This window comes from Rutilus rutilus, assembly GCF_951802725.1.
Source record: "Rutilus rutilus genome assembly, chromosome: 1".
Taxonomy (NCBI): Eukaryota; Metazoa; Chordata; class Actinopteri; order Cypriniformes; family Leuciscidae; genus Rutilus; species Rutilus rutilus.
In genome coordinates this window covers 14,020,051-14,033,583 of record NC_140209.1, presented here as the reverse complement: position 1 = coordinate 14,033,583, position 13,533 = coordinate 14,020,051, and the positions used below count along the sequence as shown (strand labels likewise).

The following is a 13,533-nucleotide window of genomic DNA, read 5'->3' as shown; positions in this document are numbered from 1 at the left end:
GTTTAAAATCATTTAAATAATATATTAATGTATATGGAGCGTGATAAAAAAAGTGACCTTGAAATTGTGGCGTTAAAGGCGTCGCGAGCCGAGAGAAAATTTGGGTGCACCTAAATTTTGTGCTGGTGCACCTAAATAAAAAAGTTAGGCGCACCAGTGCAACCAAGGCAAAAAGTTAGTCTGGAGCCCTGTGAAAACAGCAACATTTCAAAGTGGCTTGTTTGGTGCTATTTTTTTCCATTTAGCTCCATGTCGATCTCATGTTATCAGCCCCCCTTCGATATCAGATGGGTCTGACCCAACAAAAATCCAGTTTGACGCTGTTTGACAGTGCACACGCACTTCAGTTCGCGCTCAGAAAAAGTGCATCATGTCAGAACAGAATGCCAAAGAAATGTTTACCCGGCAAAGCTTTAAAGCACGAGCAAATAATTAACACGTGATGTGAATGTACGTCGAGTTTTACAGTATTGGGGAGATAGTGTTGGAACTGCAGCTGATAGAATGTGCGCTGTAGCGCAATACTACCATATTTTAGTTTCCATTCTTATTTTGTTTCCACGATGTGTAAGATGTAGGGCTACCACATCTTTAAATTACTATTAGTATTATTTAAGTAAACATAATAAAATACGTAGACCTACACCACAAAAACTAGTTGAGGATAAATTTGTTAAAATTGGGCGATTCCAGTGTTATGGACGTGACATTTGCAGTCAAAACTTGAAATATAAATTCTCAGAAAATGCATTTAATACCAATATTTTGAAACGTCTGTTAATATATCCATACTCCCTTAAGAAAGGAGTCAAGACATTAGAAAAATATCAGTCTACACATGCGTTTTATATTTAATATGAGGGAAATACACATGTGACGTGACACAAAAAATCTTTAACTTTTAGGTGGCAAAATATTTTTTAGTAATTCTATAAATTACACTGTGCAAACCAAAAGTTATATACCCACCGGATGAATAAAGATCGGCCTCCACAGAACATAAAATATTATTTTTATTTTATTTTTCGTGTTTGCATTTATGTAAAAAAAAAAAAAAAAATGTTACGGGCATGACAGTTCTCCATTACGGACATGACTGCTCTGAAAGCGACTTTAAAAATTTCACAGAGACCTCAAACAGACAGCACCAAGCCTTTCTTTAAAGTGAATTTCGTTTTTTTATTAATTGTATCTTAATTTTAATCAAGGTTTCATCTGGATTTAATAAATAAGAAGTAAATATAGTAGAAAATAGATAATCATGACACGGAGGCGCGGGCGAGTGAACTGGACTCTTGTCTCATAAATGAACTGAAACTCAGCGTAAGGTATGCTACTTGCCTCACAGACCTGAGAAATATATAGAAAGCTTGAAATGTCTACTTTTAAAAAGAACAATTCAAAACGAAGGAAAACAGACTGCTTTCTGCTTATGAAATGTGCATTTCTCTCTGGCGCGTTCAGAGAAGATCGCGACGCATCGTCAACTTCATCTTTGCAGTCGACACAGAAAACACTTGTTTATTAATAAACAATTAAAATGTCTCCTTGCTATACTTGACATATTAATAATCATTACTTTTGCCGGTTCTTTGTGACAGCTTTTAGATGCTTGGTTGGCAGCGCCACCCACATGTTGATCGAGTCACACCGCATCAGCACCGAAAACATGATTTTTTTCAAATCTAAAATCAAAAATCGTGATACGAACCGAATCGTAGGTTTGGTCTATCGTTACAGCCCTAGTAAGATGAGAAAGCAAGAGTTTATGGTTTAAAAAACAAAAACAATGGCTATCTGAACATCTTTGCCAAGCGCAAACCAGTACAGAAGTAGGCTAATCAATAAATTATCGGGGAGGGTCATGCCTTTTTTCACAATCATTTTGGAGGGTCATAGAAAAATGTATTGCTGGCGAAGGGAGGGTCATGTCTTTTTTGACAACAGATCTCAAAACTCCTCCGGTGGCCCCTTAAATAAAAAACGAACAGTCCCTTAAAGTAACTAACAAATTTAATCCGAATGTGTCAAAAGAGTAGAAATAAAACGGTAGCAGCAATACTTTAGATCGAATCAATTTCCCTCACAGATGGACCCTGCAGCTGTTTAACCGGTTTGCCCCCCTCGCTGGCCATGACCTTGAGGAAAGCCTAGAGATGATTGTGACACCAACATCCGAGGAAGAAGTCCATTCAAGGCCCAGGAGACAGAGGAAGCGTTCCTCCTGCTGCATCAGCCCCCCGCATCACGGACCTCCTGCCGGTGAGCCATCCATATCCAACAGCCCATGGAACAAGCGATCCCGGTTGTTGGCTCCGATGGCCTTCCCCGACGAGTCTCACGACGTCCCCGCTCAGAGCTTTGTCAACCTTCCTAATGCCATAGTTTACAGTTTTCCGGGCGGTAAAGTCAAAAACTGAATTGACTTTCTCCCACTACTATGTGAGCGTCATCCCTCTGTGCACACCGTGATCGTTTCACACTGGTACGTGTGACGTAATGACTAGACAATCGTTGAAACTGCAACAGGAGTTTGAGTTGCTGACCTCTACCGTTGAGAACCTGGGCAAAACTTGCATTCTGTCGGGTCCTCTACCAACGATCGGCCCACAGAACAACTATGTAACTCCAGTTCAATCAATAATAGACCACACAAAGTGGTGAATTCGCAAAACAATAATAAGAGACACTTAAACACAGTCTCCCAGTTTAAAACTAGATTAAAGTCGCATCTCTTCAGCCAGGCATTCATATAATATTTTTAATCTTACAGTTCAAATTACAATCCGGCCTCTAGTTAATAAACGCCAGAGGAGAACTGGCCCCCGACTGAGCCTGGGTTCTCCCAAGGTTTTTTTTTCTCCATTGGGTCACCTGATGGAGTTTTAGGACACCATTAGGTCACTTGATGGAGTTTTTCGGTTCCTTGCCACTGTTGCCTTTGGCTTGCTCATTTGGGGATATTCTGGGGATATTTAATCTGATTTTATCAATCAATAAATTCCACTAGAAACAAACCTTGTTGTATTATTTTAATTTAATACTGTGAAGCTGCTTTGATACAATCTGTATTGTGAAAAGCGCTATACAAATATACTTGACTTGACTTGACTTGACAGTCAACTTAACAACTATTCCCCGTCAGCCACAGTCTGTCCCAACAAATGATGCAGATAATTCCTTTAACACACCAACAATAGCCCTACTGAACGTCAGGTCTTTAGCAGGAAAATCGTTTTTAATCAACGATCTTATCAAACACAAACTTGATTTTATGCTTTTAACTGAAACATGGTTGGACCACAGTAATAATGCGGCTGTTCTTATTGAGTCAGATCCCCCAAACTTTAGTTTTATGAGTGAGAATAGAGTAAATAAAAGTGGAGTCACCATTTTTTGCGGTTCTACATTGAATTATACCCTGGGCGAGACCCCCTTCGAGCGCCCCCCAATCTGGCAAATTTGCCAATTCCCCACACAGTGAAATGATAGATAATAGAAAACCACTTTGCGGCGCAGATTATTATTATTTTTTTCTGCTCGTGCCCCCCCACCATTCAAAACGGTTACAGACTGCAGTTTGGTTTCCGTCCACCGAAGTTCAACGGGGTGGTCTGGAGTGTAGTCGACCCAGAGCAGGATCGGGTATTGGACCAAGAAGTAAACTCCCTGTTGGTAAAGGAAGCTATAGAACGTATTCCTCCACCAGACAGGGAATCCAGGTTTTACAGCCGCTACTTCATAGTTCCCAAGAAGGATGGGGGTTTACGTCCAATAATAGATCTCAGGCACTTGAACCAGTCTCTAAGGAGGTTCAGGTTCAAGATGCTCACCATTCATATCATCGTGAACCAAATTCAATCCCGAGGATTGGTTTGTCACGATAGATCTAAAGGATACATTTCTATCCTTCCATCTCACAAGAAGTTCCTGAGGTTCGTTTTCAGGGGTGAAGCGTACCAATCGATCAGACATATTGGCACTAGCCTTACACATCTGACCTAAGTATGTATCAATCTCTTCTTTCTTCCTTTTCTGTTGATGTTCATGCCACAAAATCTTCATATTTCCACAAGATCAACAGCTCCTCCAACACACGATCACTCTTCAAGACATTCAACTCTCTCCTCTGTCCACCTCCAACACCACCCACCTTCTCTTAATTTACAGGAGATCTGAAGACATCAGCATAATACATGAGGTGAAAACAGGAACTATTGTCATGAAATAAAGTGTGTTTTCAGCAGATCGGTTATTGATGAGCTTCAGACTATCAACACTCATTCAACAAGCCATTCAGGATCATCAGCAGATCATCTCACTTTATTCTGAGCGTTTGCTGTTAGAAACACATTATTTGAGTCAGGATAGACAATAAAAAAACCTGTAAAACTGCTCTAGTGAAAGACAAAACCGTTATTTATCACAAATTAACAGAATCAGGATCAGTGGTTCCCAACCTTTTTTACCTTTAAGTTCATAGTAATTGTTCTGGCTTCATGAAGCCTCATGGTGTGAATGAAACATCAAACTGACTAGAACAAACTCTATGAAATGTATATATGGTACTGGATATCAAGGGTGAAACTGTTAATAATGTAGACAGACAGCAATCTCATTCAGTGTCAGTCATGTGTGGGTGAAATATAATTTATTAGCCATTTAAAAGCTATTTTGAGCAAATAAAAAAATGGAAAGCTCAAAAAGAAATCATATCAGGATACTTCATAACTTTCAGATCTAAAATTATTCCTGATTCAAGCAAAATCAGCAGAAAAAAAAGAAAAAAAACAACAGACAATTACAATGAGGTGTTGATAAAAATGATAAAGTTTAATCAATCATTACATGAAGCAAATACAAACATTAAGTAAAAGTGAAAGCAAATGAGACAGATCTCTCTCTTTACTGACTTATAAGAGCCAAAGCATCTCAAGAGAAGAAGAGTGTCCAGTTTCAAAGATACATGAAAGTATATCTTGAATTTGCGTGGAAGAGTAGAAGTGGAAGAGAAACTAGATGTTCTGATGAAAAACAATGAAGAACGAGTTAAACATTATTTTCTGCTGTAATATTACGAATTAATCTTCTCCTATCTTCAGGTGTTTCTTCAGGACTGACACCCAATGAAACGGTTTACCGCACTGATCACAGTTAAATGGTCTTTCTTCAGAATGAGAAGAAGTGATTTCAGAGAGAAAGCCTGAGCTGCTTCATCCCAGTGTGAACTCTCATGTGAATCTTCAGACTTGATTTATATGTGAAATGATATTATATGCGTTTTTTACACTGAGGGCAGGAGACCTGACGCAGTGACTGATTTTTAGCTTCTGTTTTTCCTTTCTTGTTCACGTCCATCAGGTCTAAAAGAAACATTAAATCAAATGAGATTTCAAATGAGAGACAAACGTGAAATGAAAAGTGAAGCTCAAGATCACTGATGAGTTAAACAGTCATTTTAATCTCATCAAATCTGGTCAACCACTGCTGTGCACGATTATGATCTATTTTAATGTCAAGAAGATGATTTGTGTTATAAGTCACTAGTTTGGTCATGAAACAATGTAAATCTGGTGAACATCAGCATGTCATAATAATGAGATAATTTTACGTAATAATGAGATACTTTCTTATAATTATAACTCAATATCTCATAATAATGTAAAAAAAAATGTGAATCAGATAGCAAGCAACCACCAAGATGTCCTGTTGCTCATCATGACTGTTAGGAAACTAACTTACACAGGAGAGACTTTATTGCTCAGCACATAAAGATGAACTACTTACTGTGATCTCAGACTGTGATTGTTTTCCATTTGAGTGAGTCACTGAAGATAACTGAAGGAAACTCTCTCCACATGGATCATGGTGATCCGGTTTATCCACTGAATGGATCTTCAAGTGTTGCTTCAGGTGACTTTTAAAAGAGAAAATCTCTCCACACTGATCACACGTGTGCGGCTTTTCTCTGCTGTGGATCCTCTCATGTCTTTTCAGATGTCCTGACTGACTGAATCTCTTGTCACAGTGTGAACACTTGTAAGGTTGTTCTCCAGTGTGAATAATCTGGTGCAGTTTTAAACTGCCCGCTGTAGTAAAAGTCTTCTCACACTCAAAGCACATGTACTCTCTCACACCAGTGTGAATTTTTTCATGTAATTTTAAATTGCACTGCTGTGAAAAACTCTTTCCACACACAGAACATGAATGCGGCTTCTCCTTCGTATGAACTCTCAGGTGTGACTTCAGGTTTGATGCACAGATAAATTTTTTGCCACACTGATCACATGAGAACGGCTTCTCTCCGGTGTGGATCCTCATGTGAACATTAAGGGATGATGATCGAGTGAAACTATTTCCACACTGATCACACTTAAACGGCTTCTCTCCAGTGTGAACTCTCATGTGAAACTCAAGACCTTGTTTGGTTGTGAAACTCTTTCCACACTGATCACATGTGTGCGGCTTCTCTCCGCTGTGGATCCTCTCATGGGTTTTCAGACTTATTAAATGACTGAATCTCTTGTCACAGTGTGAACACTTGTAAGGTTGTTCTCCAGTGTGAATAATCTGGTGCAGTTTTAAACTGCCCGCTGTAGTAAAAGTCTTCTCACACTCAAAGCACATGTACTCTCTCACACCAGTGTGAATTTTCTCATGTAATTTTAAAATTCCCTGCTGTGAAAAACTCTTTCCACACACAGAACATGAATGCGGCTTCTCCTTCGTATGAACTCTCAGGTGTGACTTCAGGTGTGATGCTCTAAGAAATGTTTTGCTGCATTGATCACATGTGAACGTCTTCAGTCCGGTGTGGATCATCATGTGAACATTAAGACTTTGTTTGCTTGGGAATCTCTTTCCACACTGATCACACGTGTGCAGCTTCTCTCCAGTGTGGATCATCTCATGTGTTTTCAGATCTGCTGATCGACTGAATCTCTTGCCACAGTGTGAACACTTGTAAGGCTTTTCTCCAGTGTGGATCCTCTCATGTCTTTTCAGATGTGATGACTGACTGAATCTCTTGTCACAGTGTGAACACTTGTAAGGTTGTTCTCCAGTGTGAATAATCTGGTGCAGTTTTAAACTGCCCGCTGTAGTAAAAGTCTTCTCACACTCAAAGCACATGTACTCTCTCACACCAGTGTGAATTTTTTCATGTAATTTTAAATTGCACTGCTGTGAAAAACTCTTTCCACACACAGAACATGAATGCGGCTTCTCCTTCGTATGAACTCTCAGGTGTGACTTCAGGTTTGATGCACAGATTAATTTTTTGCCACACTGATCACATGAGAACGGCTTCTCTCCGGTGTGGATCCTCATGTGAACATTAAGGGATGATGATCGAGTGAAACTATTTCCACACTGATCACACTTAAACGGCTTCTCTCCAGTGTGAACTCTCATGTGAAACTCAAGACCTTGTTTGGTTGTGAAACTCTTTCCACACTGATCACATGTGTGCGGCTTCTCTCCGCTGTGGATCCTCTCATGGGTTTTCAGACTTATTAAATGACTGAATCTCTTGTCACGGTGTGAACACTTGTAAGGTTTTTCTCCAGTGTGAATAATCTGGTGCAGTTTTAAACTGCCCGCTGAAGTAAAAGTCTTCTCACACTCAAAGCACATGTACTCTCTCACACCAGTGTGAATTTTCTGATGTGCACGTAAATGACCAAGCTGTGAAAAACTCTTTCCACACACAGAACATGAATGCGGCTTCTCCTTCGTATGAACTCTCAGATGTGACTTCAGGACTGATGCACAGATAAATGTTTTCCCACACTGATCACATGTGAACGGCTTCTCTCCGGTGTGGATCATCATGTGAACATTAAGGGATGATGATCGAGTGAAACTATTTCCACACTGATCACACTTAAACGGCTTCTCTCCGGTGTGAACTCTCATGTGAAACTTAAGACCTTGTTTGGTTGTGAAACTCTTTCCACACTGAGTGCAGGTGAAAGATTTTTTGGCTCTTCTTTTCTTTAAAAATGTCTGTTTAGTCTTTGAGCGACTCAAAGGTTTTTCTCCAGGTTTGATATGATGTTCCTCCTCCACTTCACTCAGTTCTTCACTCTCCTCCTTCACTTCACTCAGTTCTTCACTCTCCTCCTTCACTTCACTCAGTTCTTCACTCTCCTCCTCCACTTCACTCAGTTCTTCACTCTCCTCCTTCACTTCACTCAGTTCTTCGCTCTCCTCCTTCACGTCCATCAGGTCTGAAGTGAAAGAAAAATATTATTATTCATCAAAATAATACAAGAGAAAAACAATTAAGTGAAAGAACATTAAAGTAGACAACTGCTATAAAATATTACCGTTTTGCTGTTTTTATTTTTATTAATTACAGTTAAATAAAGCGAGTTCCCCTGTGTTCCAGTTCGAGTTTGGCAAACTCAATTCCCGCTCTTTTTGCCACAGAAACGTCACACTGTGGCCTCTTAGTTGAATTAACACAAGCTTTTTGCAGTCCAGTGGAGCAGACTGTCTATTATTATCATATTTTGTATTTATTATTATTATTTATACATTAAATTTATCTTTGTAAAAAATACACAGCAGAGTGCGACCAGTGATGGGAATAACGGCGTTATAAATAAACGGCGTTACTAATGGCGTTATTTTTTTCAGTAACGAGTAATCAAACTAATTACTGTTTCCTCCGTTACAACGCCGTTACCGTTATTGTCAATAAAATGTGGCGTTACTACAAGCTCACTGAAGCGGTTTTCATCCGAGTAGGCTTTCTCTCAGCCATAGGAGCTGCAAAGTTTTTTCTCTGGTGTGTGTGTTTGAGGCAACCGGTCAAAAGCGAGGCGAACGCCGCGAGCTCGCTGACAGTGCGCGAGTGAGACCGAGTCGAGTGTGTCCGAGAAAACGCTCGACAGTGCGCGAGAGAGACGGAGAACGCGCTCGACAGTGTGCGAGAGAGACGGAATGTGTCCGAGCAGTATAAATATTTGATTTATAAATAATTTACACATTTCAGCATTAGAATAATCTCTGCAGCATATTGGTATCAATGTTGTAATTAGTTTATATAACAAACTCCACCAAAATAACCTGGAGGGAACGTTCAAAGAAAACATCTTTGTTTGACCAGTTGAGAACACGACTAGAATTTGGCTAAACTAACCACTGATGATGACGTTCTCTGTAGGATATAAAAATAAACCCCCAAAAGATTATATTTTATTATTATTCTTTATGTACATTGTTCAGTATTAGAGAACTTTTTGTTAAACTTACTACTGTGAGGGAGAAAACACTTCAAGTAGGCTATACAGAATGTCTACCAGTTGTAAAGGTGTGTGAGTTTGATCATTTTAATTATATGCACTAGTGTATGTGTATGTATATTTTGTATTACTATTTATTTATTTTTGGTAAAATTCTTAAGAGGTATCATTTATTTTTAGACTTATTGGTTGGCCAGTTGTGGTCTGTGCAATAAATATTAAAAGATCTAAACCATCTATTGTGTTTTGTTGTTCCACTATAGTAATGATAATATTTTATTATTTAAGTTAATAGGTGTCTCTCACACTGTCCCACAGCAACATTAAAATAGTGTAGATTAGTGTACAATGTTTTGTTATAATAAGATGTTATATTTAGTGTCCATTTCATTCATTTAACATTTCACATTGGAGGTATCCAAGAAATTTAAACTTATTTTTTTTTAAGTAACGCAATAGTTACTTTTCCTGGTAATGAGTTACTTTTGTAATGATGTAATTCAGTTACTTTTTGTGAGAAGTAACTAGTAACTATAACTAATTACTTTTTTTAAGTAACTTACCCAACACTGAGTGCGACATATCACGACAATGTCTGTAGAAATGTCATATTCTGAAAGTCTAGGCTGACCTCGGCTTTAACTAGTTTTAAATGAACTATTTTTGAGAATTATCTGTGTCCTACATGTGTCATGTTACTTAGTTGATTTAAAAAAAACTTGTGAACCAGATATAAGTTAAATTAAATAAAAGCTAAAATTATATTTAGTTTGACCTGATGTTGACAATAAATATGAACAGTTCTCAAACCTCACTTTACTGACCATTGTTTGGAAACCAAAAATTAAACTTTTGTACCCATTTCATAGTTTAAATGTTTAACTAAAAGTGATGAAGTGCTTGAATGTTTCTAACATGAATGTTCTTCAGCATCATGAATGAATGAATGAATGAATGAAGAATAAACACCAACCTCTTTGTTCTTCAGGATCTTCAGTGTGTTTCATTCTGCAGGGTTCTGGATCACTCATGTTCTCACTGTCCTCTTTAATAAACTCAGTCTTTGCAGATTTCAGCTCTTCCTGATGCTCGTCTTCAATTGTAGCTGGGGGGGGGTGGGGGTGGCTTCAATTATGGTAAATTTTAATGGGAGGAGCTTCTCTGCCAAATATATATACTATTTGCCCAAAATAAAAAATAAAAATAAATCTGAGTTTGTTTTATATTGGTGGTGACAGACAGTGTGTCAGGTTCAAGCTCTCTGCAGTAATTTATTTAAGAATTTTCTTCAGCAAATACATCTCTATTGTTAAGAGTCATTTTATGTTTCACACATTAATTATTCAGTGTCTTTTTAACATTACAATGAATTTCAGTGTCCATGTCAATACAAAATCCATAATAAAATAAATCTCTAAGTACCAAATGCATGTTCACTTAGATGCATGTTCACTCTTCGTGCTTGTATTTTACACTATTTATCAAAATGAAATGTAAACTTAAGAAAATGGTAATATTCACCAGATATTTTTAGGATACTTAGAAACTTTCATTCACAGTATTTTATCAGTATCACGTCAATACAGTACTGAAAATCATGCTCAGAACTAATAAAGTGCTCCAAGTGTAACTTCAAATCTCATTTTAAACTGTAACCATTCTTGTCTAAAATCATTGAGCAAAAAAACATTTTTAACCGATGGTGGGGAGTTAACATACAGTGAGCTAAACAATACTCGTTAACATTGCAAGCTCATAAAATATCTTCGTATGCACGTGGGAAAGTGTGTGTGTTGAGCTGACTTGCTCTCTAACGTAATGTGTGCGTTGTCAGTAAGTTAGACAGTTACTCTGCCGGACTTTGCCCTCTCGTTTCAAACTCGTTACAAACAAAATCAGAAACAGACCCTAACGAAAATTACTTCACTAAAACAGTCCACTCATATCCCAAACACATTTCTGCATGGCTAAATTCTAGCTCTGAGGTCTTTTTTATACATTTACCCACCTGTAACACAGGAGAGGAACGATGCGTCCCAATTCGCATACTATCCGTCCTAAATAGTTTTCGAAAATAGAATTAGTACATCCCAAAACGTAGCATGCAGCCTGTAGCACGATGACGTAGCTGGATCAGATCCGACACGTACTGGACGCGCATGCGCGGTGGTGTGTTTTGGTCTGTAAAAAAAAAAAAAAAAAAAAAAAAAAAAATTAATTTAAGTAATCAATAAGGGACAGGATTTGTCCCGTATTTTTCATTAGGCCCACAAATATACAAACATAAGGATGTTGCAGTATGGATGAGGCTAATAGTAAATATAAAAAAATATCAATTTCACAATAAGTAGTAGAGAAGCTCATTGCATGATTGCATTTTAGCGTCTTTGTTGCCATGATGTACAAAAACAAAAACAAAACAAAAAAAAACCCTGAATTTAAGTTTAATGTACAAACTAATCACAGCAGTCAGATCACGCAGTTGTCACTGGAGTGATTATTTATATTTGATTCGGGACGCATCATCTTACTTGTAAATACGGGACGATTCCGTATTTTAAGGGACAGGTGGCAAGAGGAACCTTATGTACAGATCACTGAATAAAATAAAATGGGTTTATTTTAAAATGTTCTGTGTACACGCATTAAATCCATCACATTTAGGTTTAAAATCATGTTATTTAAAATATTTTAAAATGAACTATTTTGCATGTAGGTAGAGAGAAACTAAGAGCATCACATTTATGTAAATAATTACTTATTCATCAATAATTACTTATTACTATTTATTAGTAGGCTACTACTACTACACAGGTTAGAACATCATCTCAATACAATATTGAGCACATGTCACTTAAGACCAGCGCATGCGAATTATGTTCATGAAAGATCCGTTCATTGCGTTTGTCACGTGACAAATGAATGAAAGACTCGCAAGGTAAAGTAATTATTTATGTTCCCTGTAAATTATTTTTGACTGCATTATAATGATTTCTTAATTCAGAATATTATCAAGATTGCGTAGGTGGATGTGTTCAGGGAATTTACTAGTTAAAAGTAGGCTATAACATTTAAAACCCCTTAAATGAACAAAATGACTCAAAAAAAGATTCATTCATTTTGATGAACGAGATCGAACAAGAGAGTCAGTATATTGATCCGAACTTCAGTGTTGCCAGATTGGGCGGGTTCCGGCCCAATTGGGCAGTTTTGAATTTGATTGTGCCGGGTAAAAAAGGGTTTGGGCGGGAGGACAAAATTTGGGCTGGTTTGGGGTCAGTTCGGCGGTTTTCAAACATCTACATTTTAAAGTCTAATTGGTTAAAAAACTAAACTAAAGTGTGCATGTAGTCCATAAAATCAGTCATCATGACATTACTGTACACACACGCCCATGCAGAGTCAGCTGGCGTTAGTGTCACGGGGTGACTAAAAGCCGGAACTTTTCTTTTGTTGTTCCCCCTTCCTCCCCCCCCGGACGTCTTTCTGGAAACCCCGAGTCCGGTTCCGGTGGCTAGTGCGCATGAGCTCGAGACAGCTCACATTGATTACGAGAGATTGGCCGCACCTGTGGGAGAGAACAAAGACGCGAGTGATATGCGAGAGAATGATATAAAAGCAGTGTTCTACGGGAGTGTGGGAATGTAAGCTGTGACGTTGATAATTCGTGGCGTGCGCTTTTCTTGGGAAAATTCGACAAGTGCAGTGTTGAGAGGACGTGCTCAGTCATCTGGCCAGCTTCTTCCAGTGAATCCGTGCATGTGGTGATGAACTATCAGCCGTGGAGTTGAAGAGGGAAGGATTATACATCGGAGCTACCCCTAGAAAGATAAGTGTTTCACTTTGTGGTGTGAGAAACAAGGCGACAGTAGAGGAACATCTTTGACTGTTATCAGGAATAAAGCTGTGTTGTTTCACTAGATGCCCGCCATCGACCGGCATGGAAATATCTCGCTGGACTTGAGCATTGTTCTAGTTTTGGAGAATTGGAGTGATACTGCGGTGTCTGTTGAACTTTGCACGATTAATGAGTGATATTGCGGTGATTGCACGTGTGGGGCGGAGTACAGTGTTTGCAGCGAGGGAAAAAAGTGCAACAACAACGTGTCGATGGACGGGGGATTCAAGCATCTAAGTTGAACGCAACTACAGTTTAAAGCGCTGTCTTCTATGCGAGCCACCACAGCTGAACGCCCATTGTGAGTACTCTTTCTCGAAGCTACATTGAACGTTCTGAATGTTTCCTCTCTTCATGCTGTTGCACTGATACCTATATGCTGAG

At 38.5% G+C, this 13,533-nt stretch overlaps 1 protein-coding gene across 2 annotated transcripts; it reads right to left on the bottom strand.

Annotated features, from left to right (window-relative positions):
- Positions 1 to 4,812: 4,812 nt before the first annotated feature.
- Positions 4,813 to 11,402, bottom strand: LOC311283199 (uncharacterized protein). Of its 2 annotated transcripts, none has more exons than XM_084397477.1 (4): positions 11,260 to 11,402; positions 10,225 to 10,428; positions 5,788 to 8,231; positions 4,813 to 5,363 (listed from the first exon to the last, which is right to left on the bottom strand). In XM_084397477.1, the coding sequence occupies exons 2-4, from the start codon at positions 10,280 to 10,282 to the stop codon at positions 5,358 to 5,360; spliced, it is 2,508 nt and encodes an 835-aa protein (XP_084253603.1). In that variant the 5' UTR covers positions 10,283 to 10,428; positions 11,260 to 11,402; the 3' UTR covers positions 4,813 to 5,357. The 2 variants fall into 2 exon arrangements, with proteins under 2 accessions (XP_084253603.1, XP_084253604.1); XM_084397478.1 differs by having other exon boundaries at positions 10,225 to 10,356.
- Positions 11,403 to 13,533: the final 2,131 nt, after the last annotated feature.

What these genes read in the sequence shown, in the direction of transcription:
- LOC311283199 (XM_084397477.1), bottom strand. Translation starts at nt 10,282, where the DNA reads ATGAGTGATCCAGAACCCTGCAGAATGAAACACACTGAAGATCCTGAA. An exon ending in AGATCCTGAAGAACAAAGAG is followed by an intron (nt 8,232 to 10,224) that starts GTTGGTGTTTAT and finishes CTTTCACTTCAG; the next exon opens with ACCTGATGGACGTGAAGGAG.